General features: G+C 51.5%; 1 protein-coding gene across 1 annotated transcript in view; it reads left to right on the top strand.

The window, feature by feature from the left end:
- The window catches only part of CSMD2 (CUB and Sushi multiple domains 2), a 648,967-nt gene that overhangs the window by 422,938 nt on the left and 207,257 nt on the right, over positions 1-18,772 (top strand). The window contains exons 16-21 of the mRNA XM_047793175.1: positions 110-248; positions 1,260-1,447; positions 2,136-2,324; positions 2,499-2,615; positions 13,183-13,398; positions 14,718-14,906. Coding sequence (XP_047649131.1) covers positions 110-248; positions 1,260-1,447; positions 2,136-2,324; positions 2,499-2,615; positions 13,183-13,398; positions 14,718-14,906 — 1,038 coding nt within the window. The remainder of the gene's footprint in view (positions 1-109; positions 249-1,259; positions 1,448-2,135; positions 2,325-2,498; positions 2,616-13,182; positions 13,399-14,717; positions 14,907-18,772) is intronic.

Here is an 18,772-nt window from a genome sequence, read left to right as displayed (position 1 = left end):
CATAAAAATGAAAACAATACCTGCTGACAGACACATTTTATAGAGAGGTTTTTTGTTTATTCGTTTGTCCCCTCAAGAGAGCTTTCTTAGCTCCCTTCTGTCCCCCCAGCTCCCTGCGGTGGCCATCTGACGTCGCCTAGTGGCACCATCCTGTCTCCGGGCTGGCCTGGCTTCTACAAGGATGCCCTGAGCTGCGCCTGGGTGATTGAAGCCCAGCCAGGCTACCCCATCAAAATCACCTTTGACAGGTGCTGGTAACCACAGCCTGGGGGGGGGGGGGGATGAGGGGTGATGTCTCTGGAATGGGTGTGGAAGGGAAGCTGGGGTGGGTGGGGGACCTGCACTGATGCTGAAATGACAGCAAGGTCAGAGAACATGGGAGCGGCTGCCCTGGGTGAGGATAGGCTGCACTGTCTTTGCTCTTGGCCTTGGATGCACCTCAGTAGGGGGGTTTGTGCCATTCAGGGGACTGTGACTGGAGGGGTAAGAAGAAGGCTGGGGTATCATTTGAGAGGTCAGAGCCCTTTTGTCCCCCAACCACATCAGACATTGAAGCAGGCCTTAGCATCTGAGGAGCATAACCCTGAAATCTCCAGTATGGGAAGGCATCTTCCTCACCTCTGACCCAAACCCTGCTCATTTGCTCCAACTCCAGCTCTCACCCTGGTGGTGCCCCTCAGGTGGGGAAAGTGGCCACTTGAGCATGAACACAGACTTCTTCTAGACAAAGCATTCGTGACCTAAAATAGCAGTCACAATCTCTTCTGTAAAAGGCCAGGTAATAAATATTTCAGGTTTTGTAGGACACTTGCAGGTATCCATTGCATAGTCTTTGCTTTTTGTTTTTTTAAATACTCCTTTGCAAATGTAAAAACCAGCCTTAGCCCTTAGGCCGTACCAGAAAAAAAGAAAAAAAAAAAACAGACACTAGACAAGATATGGCCCTGGGGCTGTAGTTTGCTGACTCCTGGTCTTTAACTTTCTGACTCCCAAGAGGCTGGTCACCATGCCTCTAGGTCTGAAGGTGGGTCATGGCCCAGGCCACAGAAAGACCATGAGAGCCGCATCCGGCCACAGGAGGAAGAGGGCAAAACACGCCAGGGAAGGTCCTCTCCCATCTCCAGTGAATGTATGCAGGTTCCATGGAAATCTCCCAGCCTGCCAGAATCCGGTTGCTCTGAAGCCCTGGGTCAGGCAAGGCTTTTTGTCCTCTGCAAATTAATGAGCCTTGGGTTTCTCAAGATGTCTTCATTTGGCAGATTTAAAACCGAGGTCAACTACGACACACTGGAAGTGCGAGATGGCCGGACGTACTCGGCGCCCTTGATCGGGGTATACCATGGGACCCAGGTCCCCCAGTTCCTCATCAGCACCAGCAACTACCTCTACCTCCTCTTCTCTACCGACAAGAGCCACTCGGACATTGGCTTCCAGCTCCGCTACGAGAGTGAGTCTCAGAGGGGCAGATGATGGGTGGCCGGTTGGGTGGGAGGACCCAGGACTGTGTCCCCTGGGAGGTCCCGCTCGGCCGCATCCCTAGGTGGTCTGTGGTCCTCGGAAGATGCTCCTGGCTCTCAGCATCTCCCAGAGCTCAACTTTTGGGACAATGCAAGGCCCTCCTCTGTGGGCAGATGACTGGGCGCCACCCTGCTGGGGGTTCCGGGGACCGAGTGCTTGACAGATGAGGGCGTTGAAGTGAGACGTCACCTCCTGCTCACTCACCCCCTCTCGTCACCTGCATTCATCAGTGGTGCCTCGATTTAAAGAGGTTGATGTCAGTTCAGTTCTTTGCCAGCCACTCTAGAAACCTATGGCTGAGAACAGCCTGAGGAGAGGGTCATTTTCTTACTTGTGTTCGTGTCCATGACCCTTAGCATGGCATCTAAGCTGTGAGGGACACTGCTGATGTTCACTGAATGAGGGATAAAGGAACAAGTGGTCAAGCTGGCTTCTTGTCCCTGGCAGAAGGGTCTTCGGGTACCCTCCGCGGATACTAACAGCCACATTTGATGGGGGCAGATGACAGCCTCAGCCCTCCCTCAGTCAGGGCTCGCTCCCCTCCCTTCAAGTCAGCCGGGGCCCCTCTGTGCTCGCTCGCAGTGAGCTGTCTGTTCCAGCCGTGGACTCTTTTCCAGCCATCACACTGCAGTCAGACCACTGTCTGGACCCAGGGATCCCCGTCAACGGGCAGCGTCATGGGAATGACTTCTACGTGGGTGCTCTGGTGACCTTCAGCTGTGACTCAGGCTACACTTTAAGCGACGGGGAGCCCCTGGAATGTGAGCCCAACTTCCAGTGGAGCCGGGCCCTGCCCAGTTGTGAAGGTGAGTCAGATCGCAAGGGGGCGCTAAAGTAGAGGGTTCCTTTCCTGCCATGAAAAACCAGGGAAGGAGCACTTGCTCACCCCCGTCAGGGAGGGTTGGGGGCTTCAGAAGAGGCTGTGGGGGAAGCTCCCTGGGCCACTCCAGCCTGTCAGTGCCCTCTTCCCTCCTCTCTAGCACTCTGTGGTGGCTTCATTCAAGGCTCCAGTGGGACCATCTTGTCACCAGGGTTCCCTGACTTCTACCCCAACAACTTGAACTGCACCTGGGTCATCGAAACATCACATGGCAAGGGTGAGTGTTCAGCCCCATGGCAGGTATTGGGATGTGACGTGGTCAGGGGCCCAAGTGCCCTGGGGTCAAGATCACCTCCATGGCCATCTCCCTCTATGGTGACCTCTGGGCTTCGTCTGAATTTTTTCCACCAACCAGAAAACTCCCAGAGCTTTCCTATCTCTCTGAATCACAGAACTCATTCAACACATATTTTTCAAGTCTAAAATCTCCATACTGGAAGAGATCTTAGAGATCACCAGCTCTTGACATCTCCTTAGTGCAAGAATCTTCTCTAAATGACTCCCCACAAGACAGCAGCCCACCTTCTGTCTAAGAAGCGCCCCCCCCCCGGTGGACAGGTGGCCAACCCACCCAGCAAACGGGCACCTCTTCTCACTTTCTGGTAGATCTTATCCCTCCTAATAACCTGAACCTGAGCTCCTTGTAACGTGTCCTGGAGGAACACAGGCTGCACCTGCCACCTGTTCTTTATGTCCAGCCTTCTGGTATTATCTATAGCGATCTTCTTCTCACATAACTCTCCCTGTTCCTCAGAGGAGTGTTTTCACATTCCTCCCCAGGTAGACTGCAGCCCCATCTTCCCTGATATAAAGGACTTTTGGAGTCCAAGTTCAAAGTAAGGGTGCCAGGAGTTCCCACTGTGGCTCGGACATAAGAACCTGACATAGTGTCCTTGAGGATGCAGGTTCCATCCTTGGCCTCACTCAGTGGGTTAAGGATCCAGCGTTGCCATGAGCTGTGGTGTAGGTCACAGACGCAGCTCAGATCCCAAGTTGCTGTGACTGTGGTGCAGGCCAGCAGCTGTAACTCCAGTTCGACCTCTAGCCCAGGGACTTCCATATGCCATAGGTGCAACTGCAGAGAAAAACAAACAAAAAAAATTACAAAGTAAAGGGGCCAGCTAAAAATAAGCATGAGTCAGTGTACCCTCTCATTCAACAACTATTGATGGAGTGCCACCTAGGTGCCAGATACTGGGGCTTGGGAATAACCGGTAACCAGGCAGATGTGGCTTTCACCCTCAGAAGCTTACTCTGAGGTTCATCTAGAGTCAAAGTTCTTAGCCCCTTTGCAGTTTGGCAAGTACTGCAACATTAGTCTCTACCAGCGATGCTTAGATTCCCTGCATTGGAGGTAGAAACCAGGGAGCTATATTTTTAGAGCACTTCACTAACCATTGTGAGGCGTGCCCTTCAATAAGAACCTCTGATCTGGGAGAATTAACATGTAGAAAAGCCAAGAAACAATGTAAAGGGAAAAGGCACCCTTCCAGATGGGAAAATGGTGTTGTGGGCTAAAATAATTTGAACGATGTGGTATGAGTGTAGAGTGGACACACAAATCAGTGGAGGAGAATAAAGATCCAGAAATAGATTCCTCTGCATATGTGTGTGAGAAAGAAAAAGAGAGAGACAGACAGTCTTTAGTATATGATTGAAATGTCATTTCCAATCCATTAAAGAAAGGATGAATTATTTAATACATGGTTTTAAAACAGTGGGTTTAACCATTTGGGAAAAAAGAGGGAAAAAAATCATACCTCACACATTTAACCACAAATTCTAGTATTAGAAGGATGTAAAAGTCTAGCATTAGGTGGGACGTACATAGAGAGTAGCACTAAAGGTAGACTCCACAAAGGCAAAGACTGTTAGATCTGATTAAATAACACTTTGAATGGATTTATGTTTTTCATAAAAGCCAGGAAATATTCATTAAGTTCACGGACAAAAATATTTGCAACCTGTATCATCATCGAAGGACCACCAAACCTGATGCGTAAAGGGCTCTTAAAACTTTTTAAGAAAAAGATGCCTGGAGTCCCCGTCGTGGTGCAGTGGAAATGAATCCGACTAGAAACCATGAGGTTGTGGGTTCAGTCCCTGGCCTCGATCAGCGTTGTCGTGAGCTGTGGTGTAGGTCGCAGATGCGGCTCGGATCCTGCGTTGCTGTGGCCGTGGCGGAAGCTGGCAGTTGTAGCTCCGATTTGAGCCATAGCCTGGGAATTTCCATATGCCGTAGGTGTGGCCCTAAAAAGCAAAGAGAGAGAGAGAGAGAGAGAAAGAGAGAGAGAGAGAGAAAGAAAAGACAAAGATGCCTGGATGATAGGCCTATAAAATAAGCAAAGATATAAGCTAATACTTCATAAGAGAGGATATAAAAATGAAAAGGCCTCCACCCCACTAACAACTTTAAAACTGCATATTCACTGGGTCATGAAATGCCACTTCCCTTTTCAAGTCAGCAGAGAAAATAGTGACAGTGTGGGGACAGTGTAGAGATGTGAAAACTGTTCTTCGGTGCCAACATTGTGTGAAATGGTTCAAACTTTCCAGAGAATGATGCAGCAGTGAATCAGAAGCCTTGAGAATGTACATGCCTCTGGGCCCAGCAGTTACCTCTTGGAATTTATCTGAATAAAATAAATAAACTTGACATCAGATTTAGCTACAAGGCTATCCCTTAAAACACTTTATTAATCAAAAAAACTAGTAACTATTCAAATGTCTGTTGATAAGGCAGCATTCAGTAAATATATGGTAAAATGTATGCTACAGCCGTATAATGAGACATTGTGCAGCTACTGAAAGGAATCATGTGAAGGAATATTTAAAGACCTACAAAGGTTGGTTGCAATACACAGATGACTAAAAAAAGAAGTTTGCCAAAATAATATACTCGATTTATAAAAAAATAAGCAGGGATGTGTGCCTAGAAAACAGTCTGGAAACTGTGCCCCCAAAAGTTAATACTAGTTGTCTCTTATTTTCATCTTTTGACTTTTTCCTAATTTTGAGCAACAGGTATCTATGGCATGTAAAGTAGACTATTTGTATAAAAAAAAGAAAACGTGAAAGAAAAATCCCTTGTAATCCTACCGCGTATACTTAAGCACTGTCACTTGTGCCTTTAATAGGCCTGATTTAGCCAGGATTAGGATGGCCTGGAGCTTCTTGAGCCACACAGGACTTTCTTTTTTCTTTCTTTCTTTATTTATTTATCTATTTTTGTCTTTTGTCTTTATAGGGCCGCACCCGTGGCATATGGAGGTTCCCAGGCTAGGGGTCGAATCGGAGCTATAGCCTCCTGCCTACGCCAGAGCCACAAGCAACGCCAGATCCCAGCCACGTCTGCAACCTATACCACAGCTCACGACAACGCCGGATCCTTAACCCACCGAGCAAGGCCAGGGATCGAACCCACAACCTCATGGTTCCTAGTTGGATTCATTTCCGCTGCGCCACGACGGGAACTCTGAGCCACACAGGACTTTCTAGCAGTCTGGGCAAGAAGGGGCTGTCCCCCTCTTCCCACGGTTTTGTTCCTGAGGAGAGGAGGGGTGTAGGCAGTGTCCTTGTTGCTCTTGCAGAGCTGCTTCCCCCGAGCCTGGTCCAGATATGGCCACTGCCGGAGCCAGAAGCTACTCTGTGGCATCAAGAAGGAACATAATGGCAGCCCTTGGTGATCCCTAGAGGAACAACCCCATGTAGTCATGCCTTTCTCTGTGTCTGATGCCTGTAATCATAGGCGTGTATGTTCTTCGCCGCCTTCCTGTGTGTGCCTCTGCTTAGAAGTCAATACCTTTTGGAGTTCCCGTCGTGGCTGAGTGGTTAACGAATCCGACTAGGAACCATGAGGTTGCGGGTTTGATCCCTGGCCTTGCTCAGGGGGTTGAGGACCCGGCGTTGCCGTGAGCTGTGGTGTAGGTTGCAGACACGGCTCGGATCCCGCGTTGCTGTGGCTCTGGCGTAGGCCGGTAGCTACATCTCCAATTAGACCCCTAGCCTGGGAACCTCCATATGCCGCAGGAGCGACCCTAGAAAAGATAGTTAAAAAAAAAAAAAAGAAAGAAGTCAATACCTTTGGACGAATTCTTAACAGATGCTTATTTGAGACTTGCACTTACTGAAGGGACTAGGCAAACACAGGGGAACAAGCCCTCTGGCATTGCCCGCCTTGGATGCTAGTGGGAGAGATCAAAGTATCATGCCAGTGCTGGGATGGAGTAGACAGAGGTGAGGGAACATCTGGAGGCCAGCCCAGGGGTTGGGCAGGTGTCCTAGAGTTGAGACTTGGGCCATCCTTCAAGGATGACTAGCAGTTAGCCAGGATGAAAGGTGTTGTTGCTTTTTTTTTTCTTTTTAGGGCCACACCCCGGGGCCTATGTAAGTTCTCAGCCTAGGGGTCTAATCGGAGCTTCAGCTGCCTGCCTACACCAGCCACGGCAAAGCAGGATCTCAGCCACATCTCTGACCTACACCACAGCTCACGGCAGCACTGGATCCTTAACCCACTGAGCGAGGCCAGGGATTGAACCCGCATCCTCGTAGATGCTAGTCATGTTCATTAGTGCTGAGCCACAATGGGAACTCCTGGGATGAAAGGTGTTCTGAGCCAACAAGAGTCACTGGTTATGACCAGGTCACGTCTTCCTTAGAATCACTGAAAGGCTTCACTAAACCCTTGCCCAGCCTTAAGCCCCAAGCTGTAAAATGGCTATAGCATGGCCCTAGAGGCCAGGCTCACTTTTCTCAGCCTCATTCTAAGCCCTCTAAACACTAAGTTCTAGCTACACTGAACATCCTTCAGCTCTTAGAACTTCCTAGGCTTTCATTGTCCCCCAGAGCTTTTGTGCATTGGGACAATTTTCTTCTGGAACCCTTCTCTCCCTGCATCATCTCCGTGCTTGTGTGGCCAGCTCTTCATCCTTCTGCATTCACTTCCTCTATTATGCCTTCCTGCCCACCCCCACCTCCACCCCCGCCCCCAGCCCCAGGCCTGGGTGGGCCAGGCCTCCATGGGGTCCCGGTGATCCTGTACCTCCCCAATCCCAGACTTCACCCACCGTGCAAAGCTTACATTTTCATCATCTGCCTCCGCAGCAGGCTCTCTAAGCTCTTGGAGAGAAATGTTTGCCTTGTTTCCTGCCGTTTCCCCAGCTGCTGGCTTGATGCCTGGCACATAAGAAACTCAAGCAATATTGATATGAATTGAATGAAACTGAACTCAGACCCTTCTCCAGAGGGCCCTCTGCAGGCTCCGCGTGCAGCAGTATCTCAGATTAACAGACTATGAGGCTGCTGACGCTGATTGCTCCTGACCGGGTAGCGGGACGGCTGGGGCAACTCAAAACTCTGAAATTCAGACTTGTTCCCCTTGCCACATGCCCAGCCCCAGGGAACAGCTGGTTGAGGAGTCCAGAGAATGTGCCCTTGCTCAGACCCCCAGACTGACATCTTTTTGTTTGTTTGTTTGTTTGTTTGTTTGCCATGTCTTGGGCCGCTCCTGTGGCATATGGAGGTTCCCAGGCTAGGAGTCTAATCGGAGCTGTAGCTGCCAGTCTACACCACAGCCACAGCAACTCGGGCCCTGAGCCACATCTGTGACCTACACCACAGCTCACCGCAACACCGGATCCTTCACCCACTGAGCAAGGCCAGGAATCAAACCTGCAACCTCATGGTTCCTAGTCGGATTCATTATCCACTGAACCACAATGGGAACTCCAAGATTGACGTCTTTTAACTCACAAGGCTGTCTGGGACTCAGAGGAACTGCGCACAGAGAACACCTACTATGTGCCAGGCCCTGGGCTTTGCACGTGCTTCCCCAAGTGCCCCTCCCTCCAAGGCCTTGACGTCACCTGTAAGGGAGGCACCATGGCCGAAATGTGGCCTCTGTACACTGACACCAATTACGTCTGGGAGACAGAGTTTGGGGTGAAGCAGAAAGAACAGCTTTATTGCTTTGCCAGGCAAAGGAGGCCACAGCAAGCTAACGCCTCAAAATTGTGTCCTGCCTTGAGAGGGGACAACAAGGGGTCTTAGAAGTTTAATTTGAAAGACAGGGTTATTGATTGAGGTGTCTACATTATTCTCCCTCCATAGATCGTTTCAGAGTCAAGTCTGGCACCAGTGGGTCTGGTGATGGTTTCTGGGTGTCTTTGGGGTTATGGTCCCTTGACCTTCTCTCTGGAATGAAGATTGATTCCAGAGAAGGAGTGTTGGGGAGTGTTTTAATTACAAAAGAAAACATTAGGTGCAATATAACTCTAACTAGAAAGTAACCATTAGGAATTCTGTCATGGCTCAGGGGTTAAGGAACCAGACGAGTATCTGTGAGGACATGGGTTCAATCCCTGGCCTCACTCAGTGGGTTAAGGATCCAGCATTACCATGAGCTGTGGTGTGGGTCATAGACACAGCTTGGACCCTGCGTTGCTGTGACTGTGGTGTAGGCTGGCAGCTGCCACTCCGATTGAACCCCTAGCCTGGGAACGTCCATATGCTGCGGGTGTGGCCCTAAAAAGACCAAAAGAAAAAAAAAAAGTAACCATTAGTAATAAGTGTGTGGGCCAAGGCAGGACATAACATAACGGAGACTCTTTTGATGAATTTATAGCTGTAGTGATATTTCCTGATCATCACCTCTTGAGTCAGCCTTTTGAGATTAAGTGGAGGCCTGGGAGGCTGAAGGAAAAGCATCTTCCTTCAAAACACAAAGACTTAGGGGCTTGCACACGGTTTCAGTACCGGCACCCGCATAACCCAGACGAGGAAACTCGGGGAGTGTAGAGCAGCTCTGGCCCAGACCCGTCCGCTGGTTGTCAAGCTCTTGATCTGGAGCCCTTCGTCGCCCAAGGCTCTGCTGCTTGGGCTCCAGCGTGGCACGGGCGTCCTTCCCTCGATTCCGCGTGGTTTGCTCCAGTGAAGCCTTGGTTTGTGTGCGCATCTGTCACACGGAATCTGGATCCCAACGCCAACAGGGGCCTCTCTATTTCTGTGACAATGTCTTCATTTTCTCATAGTAACCGCAAGAGCCCCAAGCGGTCGGCACAGCTGGGAAGCCCAGAGGTGTTCATCTCAGTTGTTTACTCATCCTTAGCATCCCTGCCAAATGTTTACTCCTTCGGAGGGGTTATATTTGCACGCTAGTGAAACAGAGGGAAGGCATGCTGCTTAAAGCAGCTTCCTTTCCGCCCGTTCCTGGGTCTGAATCACCCTCCACCCAGCCCTGTTCCAGCCAGGAGGGAAAGGACCTCTGTTCCGCTAAGCCTGTTCCCAAGCTCTGCAGACGGAGGACGGTTTTCCCATTTGCACACGTGTGCATGGGTCGGGAGGAGAGGGTCCCTGTGGGTGCACATAGGTCACTAAGCATGCTTACACCCCTCGTGTCACACACTGTGACCCCTTCGAAGCCGTCCCAGCCCAGAGGGCATGGTTACTCACGTCCCTCCGTGCCCCTACCCTAGATCCTCACCGTGGACGTTTCTGTCTCTTCCACCCAACGGGGAGACCTTTCTTGGTGCTTAGCACTGACCTGGTCCTTTTTTTTTTTTTTTTTTTTCTTTTTAGGGTCACATCAGCAGCATATGGAAGTTCCCAAGCTAGGGGTGGAATCGGAGTTGCAGCTGTCTGCTTACACCACAGCCATAGCAACATGGGATCTGAGCCATGTCTTTCACCTATGCCACAGTTGATGGCCACGCTGGATCCTTAACCCACTGAGTGGGGCCAGGAATCAAGCCCAAATCCTCATGGATACTAGTCTGGTTCATTACTGCTGAGCCAAATTGGGAACACCCAGGATCTCTTTCTCTGATAAATGGGTGCATCTCTGTTACCTGGGCACAGAGCATTTACAAGCTGCATCCCTGCTCCTGCCACCTCTCTTGGGTTCTGTTCCCCCCAGCCCCACCCAGAGCATCCCCAATACTCTGGACATCAGATTCTCTTAACAGAGGCAAGAATGCGAAAACAACTAAAATGCTTTAGCAGTAAGATGTTGGCTGTATCATTTATCAAAAACGTGTCAGTAATTATCTAGAGAAGTATCTCTCACGCTTTTATGTGCCTGCAGATCTCTTGGGGGATCTTGTTAGCACACAGATTCTGATCCAGGAGGTCTGTGGTGGAGGCCAAGATTCTGCATTTCTTTCTTACTTTCTGTCTTTTGTCTTTTCAGGGCCGCACCCATGGCATATGGAGGTTCCTAGGCTAGGGATCTAATTGGAGCTGCAGCTGCTAGCCTACACCACAGCCACAGCAATGCAGGAGCCGAGCCGAGTCTGCGACCTACACCTCAGCTCACAGCAATGCGGGATCCTTAACCCACTGAAGGAGCCCAGGGATGGAACCTGCATCCTCATGGATACTAGTCAGATTCGTTTCCGCTGAACCATGATGGGAACTCCGAGATTCTGCATTTCTAACAAGCTCCTGGGCGATGCCCAGGCAGCTGGTCCCTGGACTCTGAAGAGCACGTGGGTGCAGCATTCCTGGCCTTCCCAAGTTTCTGCCCTGGCGTATCCATGGCGTGTATTCCCTTGGGCACACCCACGTGTGGGTGCACGTGCATTATACATCTGTCAACACGAACACGGCTGCCATGTGGATAAGTTCTGAGTTGCTCTGGGTGTTAAGAGCCTGCTGTCCCATAACCTTGCTACACCCCCACCCCTCCCACTGCTGGCCCTTCCTACCGCGGGCTCTCCTTCCCTAGTGGGAGAAGCTGCATCATGGGGCGGTTTATTACACAGCCTCTGCCGCCAGGTTGCCTCAATTCAGATCCCAGCTCTCCAGCCTACTAGCTGGGTGACCTTGAACCGATGACTTCATCTCTTTGTGCCTTGGTTTTCTCAGAGGTCACATAAAGAGGAGAATAATCATAGCCATGCTGGAGGGTCATTAGCTGGATGAAAGGAATTTTCTCGTATCTTCCCTTCCAACTGATAGGGGCCAGCTTCAGAGCAACTAAAACACTCAGGACAGTGACACACCAGTACTCAGTGCCGAATGGACTAATAAATGAATGTTGCTGTCTTTATTGTGTGCTCAGCCCCTCCCTTTTCTCCCGCTCGGTCGGCCACCCGCCCCCTCCCCCAGCACTCCCCCCCCCCTCCTCCCTTCTAGTTGATACCACTCCTCCCCAGGCTTCTATCTCCCTCCTCTGACGCCCTCTCTGCCCTCCTCCAGTCCTCCTCATGCTTGTGCATTCAGGTAGCACCTGTTCCCAGACCTAGTGCTGTGATCCAGCCTTAACCATGAACTCCAAGTCGGTACGTCCAGTTCCCACTAGCTCGCACTGCTTGAATGCTGAACACGCAGGGTCTTCCAGACTAAGGCCATCGCCCTTCCACCACCTGCTCCTCTTCCTCCTCTCCCCCTGCCCCCCACCGGGTCACGAAAGACCTCAGTGCCCTTCAGGTCAGGACCCTCCCCATCATCCCTCCATTCCTCCTTTGCATCTGTTGCCTCTCACCCCTGTCCACTCTGCTTCCTGAGGTCTCGTGTCCATCCTACTCTCTGCCAGTCCCCATCCCTTCTGTCCCAGGGCACAGCCACTGTCCTCCTACCTGTTCTCTCTCCTCTCCCTCCACTTCATCCTCCTCACAGTCACCAACATCGTGCTAATCTAAAGTCAGACCCACTCGGGCGTACCCGTCATGGCTCAGTGGTTAACAAACCCACTAGGTGGTGTAGGTCACAGACGCGGCTCGGACCCTGCGTTGCTGTGGCTCTGGCGCAGGCTGGCAGCTACAGCTCCGATTCGACCCCTAGCCCGGGAACCTCCATATACTGCAGGAGCGGCCCAAGAAATGGCAAAAAGACAAAAAAATAAAATAAAATAAAAATAAAGAAATAAAATAAAATCTGGCCCACTCGGGAGTGGCACAGCAGAAATGAGTCCGACTAGGAACCATGAGGTTGTGGATTCGATCCCTGGCCTCGCTCAGTGGGTTAAGGATCCGGTGTTGCTGTGGCTGTGGCATAGGCCGGCAGCTACAGCTCTGATTAGACCCCTAGCCTGGGAACCTCCATATGCGGACCTAAAAAGACAAAAGACAAAAAAATTAAAAAATAAAATCTGACCCGCTCTGGATAGGATGGTGTCTCAGTGCCTCCAGTCCGGCCCCAGCCTCTATTTCCAGCCCCTTTTCCAGACGTTTCCTGTGAGGGTGTCCAGCCACGCTGCACAGCTCACTGATGCCTGGAATCCACAGCGTCTTGTCCCTTAACACAGGCCCATCCCCTGCCTGGGGGTTGGGGGGCTCGCCTTTTACTGGGCTCACTCCTATGCATCCTTTTAAGACCCAAATCAAATGCTCACTCCTTAGCGAAGCTTCCCTCCCCTCCCCTCTTCCTACCACAAGCTGCCTTCCCTCCTGCCCCCCAGCGCAGTCTCATCTACAGTCGTTCCAGCATTTGTCACTCTGCTCTGTGGCTGTATCCCCCTTGCATCCACCTAGCCCCAGATCCTGGCCCATTAGGAAACACCCAACAAATATACAAATACTTGTTGACTGAATGAATGACCTAGCCATAAATCTCCCTTTCAAATTAGGACAACCATAAAGCAGCTTCGTTCTCCCGGACTGGACCTGTGGGCCAGGGCATGTCCCATTCACCCGGGTTCCTTCCGCGTGTGTTTGTCGGTCATGCTTGGACTTCTGCCCACCCATAGACATTTGCAAATGGAAAGCGATCATGCAGACCCCCGTCATGCAGCTGGGCCCCTTCCGCCCTCTCACCATCATCACCCCAGCCCCCTGATCTCCTGGCAGGTGTATTCTTCACTTTTCACACCTTCCACCTGGAGAGTGGCCACGACTACCTCGTCATCACCGAGAACGGCAGCTTCACACAGCCCCTGCGGCAGCTGACTGGCTCACGGCTGCCGGCCCCCATCAGTGCCGGGCTCTACGGCAACTTCACGGCCCAGGTCCGCTTCATTTCCGACTTCTCCATGTCCTACGAAGGCTTCAATATCACCTTCTCAGGTAAAGCCTGTGAGGGTCCCTCGGCGGGGAGGGATGACCCTCTGTCCTTCCCCTGGCTTCTGGTCTTCCCAGCAGGTGGCTGTCAATCCCCTCCCCAGCCTCTGGGGAAGGGGGGGGGACCTCGCTGCTGCAACAGACAATAGTTGGGTTAGACACAAGGACAAACTTGGAAGGAATTAGCAAGTGTGTTGGGCAATCTCCTTCTGTTAACGTGCTTAGGGTTCACTCTGGATATCACCGACCCAACTGATTGGACTAGAGGACCTCAAGGAAGTCCCTTCCTCCCCTAGTAGTTCCAGATTCTTCTTCTGATTCCACTTCCACTACTTCACAAACCATGGAAATAAAAAAAAAAAAAAAAAGAAGAAGAAAGAAAAAGAAGGGAGGTTGAAATGAACATACTGGAGTGTCATGGTCTCATCTGGGGCTGCTTCACCCATGCTAATTTAGTAGCCATGGATACTTCTCTCTGCTGTTAGAAATCCTGGAAAGAAAGCTCCTTAATTTGCATTCAGGGAGGAAAGAGGACCCTTCGCTCCTCTAGCACCAGGTCCTCCCGCTGCCCTTACCCCACGGCCCCCAGAGCACCACCTACCTCCCAGCCAGGAAGAGGCAGAAGAGGGACCCCAGGATGGGCTAGCGCTGTCTGATCCCTGGATATGGCCCCATTCAGCCCACACTGTCCCTCCAGTGATGCCCCCTGCCATGTGCCTGGCTGAGGGGACATATCCAACCAGTCATGCTCATCCTGTCTGAGAGAGACCCTCCCTCTCCCCACCACACCGAGCCCCAAGGGATGAAGGGATGTCTTCTGCCTCAAGTGCCAGCATAACCGAGAAACAGCTTCTTCCATTGAAGCAGGTGGATTCTTTCTTACCCTGCAAGTTGCCCTAGGCTGGGTCCTACTTTCTGACCTTCTAGAACCAGGCTGATTGAATTGCTCTGGCTCAGTGCCTAGGGAGAGAGAGGCAGGAGAGTCTGCAAGCCTGAGGCTGGGGTTAATGTGGAGATGAAGGGGCAGAGGGGTAAAGGGGCAGAAGAACGACGGGTCAGCCTCATAAACACTCCCAGGGGTTGTGTCTCCAGAAACGCGGTGCCCTCTCCCGCTGCTCGTGGTCCTGAGGTGCTCGGAGCACCCGGAGCACAGCAGGCCGGTTCTCACCTGCCTTTCCTGTCAGGCTCTCTCCTCACCTGTCTTGGATTGGTATGTATCCTGTACCTCTGTCTGTCTTCACCTCTGCCCCCTTCTCCCCCTAGTGTCTGTGTCTGAGTGTTCGCATCCTCTGTCCCTGACCCCAGCTCTTCTGATCCCTTTGCAGAATATGACTTGGAGCCCTGTGAGGAGCCCGAGGTCCCAGCCTACAGCATCCGGAAGGGCTTGCAGTTTGGTGTAGGGGACACCCTGACCTTCTCCTGCTTCCCCGGGTACCGGCTGGAGGGCACGGCCCGCATCACGTGCCTGGGGGGCAGACGGCGCCTGTGGAGTTCGCCTCTGCCAAGGTGTGTTGGTAGGTGGTCACGTGCTTTCATTTTGCTTCACTAATGGGGTTGGCCGAACTTTAGTCAATTGCTGTGAGGTCGTGGAACACACATGGGCCAAGAGGCCAACGGAACTGGGTTTGAGGACTGTCTTAGCACAGGGTTACCTGCAGTGGGACCGTAGGTAGGTGGTCTGACTTCCTTCTGCGCCAGCCCCCTTATCTGTACAGGAGGAATGGCAATGCCTGCTTCATGGGCTGTTCTGTAGCCCAAACAGACCTTTACAAAATCTTATCCTCACCCAGATAAAACTGATTTCCATACTGTCACCTACCCACCCCCCACCCCCTGCCCCTTAACATACGTTCCCATGGCTTTCAGCTGCCTCTGGCAGAGAGAAATCTAGGTGGGGTGTGGGTGAACCTGTAGGAAGAAGGTATGACTTTTGCCCATGGAGCGTCCCCATCTGGGGGAGTAGAGGGCTGATTTTGCTAATCTGTTGAGTGTGCTAGCTTTTGAGCATCTCCAGAAAGACTTCATGCATTCCACCAGGGAGCAGAGAGGGAAGCAAGAGTTGGGTTTGTTTATAAAGCATTCCCTGGAGGTCAGACAGGCTTCTAGGTGCTGGGAAGACCCAGGTGAGCAACACCGAGAAAGTCTCTCCACTCCTGGTCTCACATTCTGGTCGGAGGACATAGACTGTGACCATGTGGCTGTGTAGTGTATCGGGCAGTGTTGAGGGTTATAGAAAAAGATTAAGTCAGCTTAGGAAATGCTGGAGGTTTTCATATAATTCTTTTATAAAAAGTAGTCAGGAGGAGTTCCCTGGTGGCTCGGCAGGTTAAGGGTCTGGCATCATCATGGCTATGGCTCTGGTTACTGCAGGGGCATGTGTTCGCTTCCTGGCCTGGGAACTTCCACATGCCAAAAATTTTTTAAAAAAGGAAAGAAAAAGAAAAAGTCAGGAAAGGCTTCTCTGATGAGTTGACATTTTAGTAGAGATCAGAAGGAATTCAAGGAGCTAATTCCTGGCAGAAGAGGGAGCAGAGCGCCGAGGCCCCGGGTCACAAGGATGCTCAGTGTTTGAAGAACAGCTTGGAGGCCAGTCTGGAGCGAGTGATGGGGAGAACAGTAGATGATGAGGTTGAGAGGTAGCTGATGGAGTTGGGACCAGGAACCCTGTGACCCAAGACCCTGCCTGCCTCCTGCTCAGAGCGCCAGGCAAGGCTGTTCAGAGCGCCAGGCCTGGAAAGTGGAGAGAAGTAGGGTGATAACCAGGGAGCAGGGACAATTGCTGGCTGTCCCTCAGTTATAAGGTTCATGGCTGTGCTTGCTCGCAGGGCGAGATGGACAACAGGCTGGATGAGGGAGGACTTACCCCCCCACACACAATTGCCCACGAGGAACTCATGCTTATAGTGAAATAGTACATAAAACGCCAGTATACCAAGCAGATAGAAGCAGCACCACACTGTCTATAACAGGGGCCCGCATCTTGAAAGCCTGTGAGGTCAGCCTTCCCCGAGACAACTCTATGGAGCCCAAGGTCAGGTCTCCGCCCTGCCACTTAACAGCTGGTGGATCTTGGGCGGGCCACCAAACCCCAGCAGCCCCCGCTTCCTCGTTTATATAACAGAGATAACAACATCCAATTCATAGGCTTTATTCCAGATTAGATGACATAATTTACATAGACCAATGGGATGCCATGTAATTATCATCATTTTGCCAGTAACCTTTTGTCCTTATTTATTGATGACCAAGAACCTTTTACAATCCCAGAGGGAAAACATTAAGACAAAGAGATGCAGAATTCTATTTGGGACCAATTGGCTAATTCCGAAGTTTATCCTTTCTCCTGGAATCATCCCCCAGAGCCTCCGCCCACCCTGACCTGGGCACACACTCAGACACACACCTAACTCCCGCTGTAGAGGTTCAGTTTCTGTCTGGCTGCTAGCAGCCCTTTTCTTCTCTGGGAAGATGGCCTCAGCTAAGTAGTCCTGGGGGAAACTGCTTCCTGAGTGGGATTATCCGGGACCACAGATGCACACACCCCTGTAAGCTCTCGCCTCATCGATCTCATTACATATACTCATGCTTTAACTTATTCTTCCAGTTACTGTTTGTTCAGGGCACCTCACAATATTTTCATCATTGCAGTTGTCTTCTGTTGTGTCTGTTATTAATAACGCATGGTAATTATAATCACCTCTCATTACCACCAGCCCTGCAATAGAGCCTCAGGCTGGAGGTACCACGAGAACGCCCCCTCCCTCCACCCAACCCCTCGCCCTGAGGTGCTCCCAGTTGCACTGGAGGTGTAAACTGGATGACCTAGCCCACTCATTGTAACCAGGAACATTCCTGGCTGAGGAGGAGATGAAGGGCCCTGGACTCTGACTCATGGGTGACAGGGTGACACAGCCCCTGACCTCAGGGTCCCCTGAACTGGGTAGAAGAGACAGCCTTGACCCCAGAGGAGCCCATTCTGCAGCAGGAGACATGGCCCTGTCCTTGGGAGCCTCAGATTGATGGAGCAGACCTAACTCTGTCTCGGGAGCCCCAGTGTGATGGACAAGACCCAACCCCTGCCCTTAACGAGACCGCTTCTGATGCGGATGACAGAGGCTGCAGATGTCTGAATCAGCGGCAGCAGTTCCGGTGCACACAACGGAGTGTTCCTCTGGAACATTTATTTGTTTCCATGCATGCTTGTGTTTGGCTTTTCAGTGCATCTGCTCACCGCCCCTGTTACTTTGGAAACTCTCCCGGAAGCAAGCACCGTGTTCCTGTCCCTCCTATACGCTCCCTGGTCCCTTGGGAAGAGGTCTTGGCAGGGGGTCAGGAATGGCTTTTGGCCAAGGACCAGTCCCATCTGAAGCTGTCAGCCCCCTTTCTCTCCCAATAAAAGGATTGGGCACGTGGGAAAGAGAAGTGGCTCATGCTGGGACGGAGATGGCCCTATGGTCGTTGTGTGGCAAGCCAGGGGCAGGAAGGGTGCAAAAATGTGCCAAAGCCCGTGTTTAAGGAAAATCAACTTTTAGGAACGAGGCAGAGAGCAAGAGGCATCAGGAACAGGAAGGGCGCTGTGACTGGCAGGCAGCTGACACATGCTTCCCGAGAAGCTCCTCGTGGCTTTCTGCCAGACCCCGAGCCTGGCAGTTAGGGCTCCAAATGAAAGCACATAAGCTGCATAGCATCAGTGGGATCAAAGAGGAGAGAAAAGAATAACACTTGATGAGGGCCTGCAGCGTGCTGACCACCTCCTCTCTGTTCACTTATTTTATCATAAGATATTGCATGTTTATTTTCTCTAGTTTTATTTGGATACTGTGATTGTCCAGATGAAGGCAGATGAAGAGACCGAGGTTCAGAAAGGGGACATAACTTGTCTGTCTGAGTCCTAGGTCCGTGCTCACCCCCACCACCCCACATGCCTTTTCCTAGATGGGAGGGGAGGCTGTGTGACCCCAGGGATGATGGAGCTGCTTCAGAGGGCTGCCCACGTGATGTGACTGGGTGATACAGTTCTAGAGGTACACGACACCCGGCACCCCCTCCCCAAATGCCCACCTTCACCGGAGCCCAGAAAATCCACACCCCCTTTAAAACCTATCTCCCTAGGGTATCAGCCACCACTAGGCTGCCTGTCCAGTGCCTACCTTTAGTTTTACACCCCAGCCCAGCACCGTCATTCTGCACGACTGGAGACCTTGCAAGCAGGCTGAGCTCAAAGTACTGCCAAGTGAGATTTCTCCTCCAGGACAAATGATGGCTGTCTTGTCCTGTTCAAGCTGCTCTAAGAAAATACCATAAAGTGGGCGGCTTCCACCACAAACATTTATTTCTCACAGTTCCAGAGACTAGCACATGGAACATCAAGGTGCCAGCA

This window comes from Phacochoerus africanus, chromosome 8, assembly GCF_016906955.1.
Source record: "Phacochoerus africanus isolate WHEZ1 chromosome 8, ROS_Pafr_v1, whole genome shotgun sequence".
In the NCBI taxonomy this organism is placed as follows: Eukaryota; Metazoa; Chordata; class Mammalia; order Artiodactyla; family Suidae; genus Phacochoerus; species Phacochoerus africanus.
The sequence above is the reverse complement of the archived record's forward strand: the minus strand, read 5'-3'. Positions and strand labels throughout refer to the sequence as shown.